General features: G+C 40.9%; 1 protein-coding gene across 4 annotated transcripts in view; it reads right to left on the reverse strand.

Annotated features, from left to right (window-relative positions):
- Window positions 1-2,379, reverse strand: part of Hipk1 (homeodomain interacting protein kinase 1) — an 84,675-nt gene that overhangs the window by 18,653 nt on the left and 63,643 nt on the right. For all 4 annotated transcript variants that reach the window (XM_013349889.2, XM_026784017.1, XM_005357143.2 and 1 more), the window contains one exon: window positions 1,159-1,384. In XM_013349889.2, coding sequence (XP_013205343.1) covers window positions 1,159-1,384 — 226 coding nt within the window. The remainder of the gene's footprint in view (window positions 1-1,158; window positions 1,385-2,379) is intronic.

The raw sequence follows: 2,379 nt of genomic DNA on the forward strand, positions 1-2,379 counted from the left end.
CAGCATCCTCATACACAGGTGTTTTGGTTTGCATACATGTGTACAGCATCCTCATACACAGGTCATGATACCTTTCTCTCATTTGTCCTCTCCATGGTCCTAATCCTCCCCACCCCCCCTGCAAGTTTCCCACCTCCCCTAAGATCTCTTCTCCCCACCACCATCCCTTTTCTAATTTCAAGACCTACAAACACACCCATAAATACACTCACATGGAGAGGTGGGTGAGGACAGGCGGGGTTAGATCTAGGGTCACACAGAGAACACGCGTTTGCTGTCTCAGTCTAGCTTGTTTCCTGTTTTCACTTTGACTTTTTTTTGGAAGATGCCATCTTACTATACTGCCTGGATGGTTCCACAATCTTCCTGTCGGATTTAGAGGTGTGAGCCACTACACTGGCCTGACAGACTTTTAAGGGAAAGCCAAGTGTGTTGTCAGAAAAGACTCAAAATAATTTAGCCTTCCAAATAGCTTACCAAAACAATCAACACACATTTCCCATATTTTAGGGAGGGGGTGGGAAAGAATTGAGCAGACTGGAGTAGAAAATAATAATGAAAACAATAAGAAAGCATGGGAATGTGAATATTAATCTTATTGGAATGGGAGTCTGAAGACTATGAGTCAGGCTGAAGCACATGTCTTAATGCCTTCCCCACAAGAACTTCAGCTTGCTTGTAGAATTTCACTTCAAAAATAACAGTCTGTATTACTGAATGAATTTTTTAGTTTCTATATTCTTAACTGTTTATATCCTATAATAAAATAACATTTTATTTTAGTTTAAAACAGAATGAAGCTAGATTCGATACATAACAATTCTGATTTTGGCAATTTAAAGATACACATATTCTACATACTAAGACATATATATGCTTCTACAGATAAATGGTATTTTGCTTCAGTGGGCACAAACACATTATGAGGGAATTAAGTTAAGGAAACACAAACAGCTCCTCTAATCCATCAGGCAATATTATTAATTAGAGAAAAATCAATGTAAAGGGGAAATTACTTTGTGACAGCTCCCAATTCCAGCTTTCTTCATCATCAGAGTTTAAACTTGTCAAAAAGCAGAACTAAACAACTAGACCTGCCTACAGTGGGAAAGTCCAAAGTCCTACTAAGTAAGAACAGGAGTGAGTTCCCACACTTACTCTGGAAAGCAGGTGGACACACTATAAATGTTTGTTGGAACGGATCTGTCTGAGTACAGATCTGGGTGGTTCCAGGTTGTAAAGAAACACCTTGCTGGGCAACTCCAGGAACTGGTGCAGCAGACGACGGGTACAAAGCTGATTGGTAGTTTAGCAGTGAGACATCTGAATTAGCCAGAGAAAGAGTAGCAGCTGCTGCAGTAGAACTGGAAGCTAGAACACTGGCCTAAAAATAAAATAGAATAAAATAAAATTATATACATACATCAGTATAAGATGGAGATAAACAATAGCCATTTATTTATTTATTTATTTACTTATTTATTTATTTAAGAAAAAAACTTTAGAGGCTGGGTCTCAGGTAGCTGAGGCTGGCACCAAACTCTTTATGCATTCAAGAGTGGCATATGAAGCCGGGCGATGGTGGCGCATGCCTTTAATCCCAGCACTAGGGAGGCAGAGACAGGCAGATCTCTGTGAGTTCGAGACCAGCCTGGTCTACAGAGCTAGTTTTGGAGGACAGGCTCCAAAGCCACAGAGAAACCCTGTCTCGAAAAACCAAAAAAAAAAAAAAAAGAGTGGCATATGAACTCCTGATCCTTTTCTCTCCACCTCCTGAGTGTGGGACCACCAGACTTGCTTTATGCAATGCTGGGGATATAACAGAGGGGCTTTATGCATGTTGACAAGCACTCTGCCAACTGCGTTATATCCCTAGCCTCAAAAAAGAAACTTGGAACAAAGGATTTGTTTGTTTATTTTATATTTTTGTTCTTTGAGACAAGGTCTTCCTGTGTAGTCCTGGATGGCCTGGAATTCATCATGCAGATCAAGCTGGCCTGAAACTCAAAAAGACCTGTCTACCTTTAACAGGGATTAAAGGTGTGCACCACTATATTCGGTGTTGTTTTGTTTTAATTTATGTATTGCACCATATGCAAGCAAAATCAGAGGACAATTTGAGGGAGACTTAGAGCTCTTCTTCTACTATAAGGGTTCTGGGGATCAAACTCAGGGTGTCAAACTTGGCAGCAAGCACCCTTACTCATGATGGAGTCATCTTGCTAACCCAAAACAAAACTTTAGCTATCTTTGAAATCACTCTCAGCAGCCGGGCAGTGGTGGTGCGTGCCTTTAATCCCAGTACTTGGGCGGCAGAGGCAGGCTTATCTCTCCTCAAGACCAGGACTAGCTACAGAGAAACCCTGTCTCGAAATAGAT

Source organism: Microtus ochrogaster, chromosome 21 (assembly GCF_000317375.1).
Source record: "Microtus ochrogaster isolate Prairie Vole_2 chromosome 21, MicOch1.0, whole genome shotgun sequence".
Taxonomy (NCBI): Eukaryota; Metazoa; Chordata; class Mammalia; order Rodentia; family Cricetidae; genus Microtus; species Microtus ochrogaster.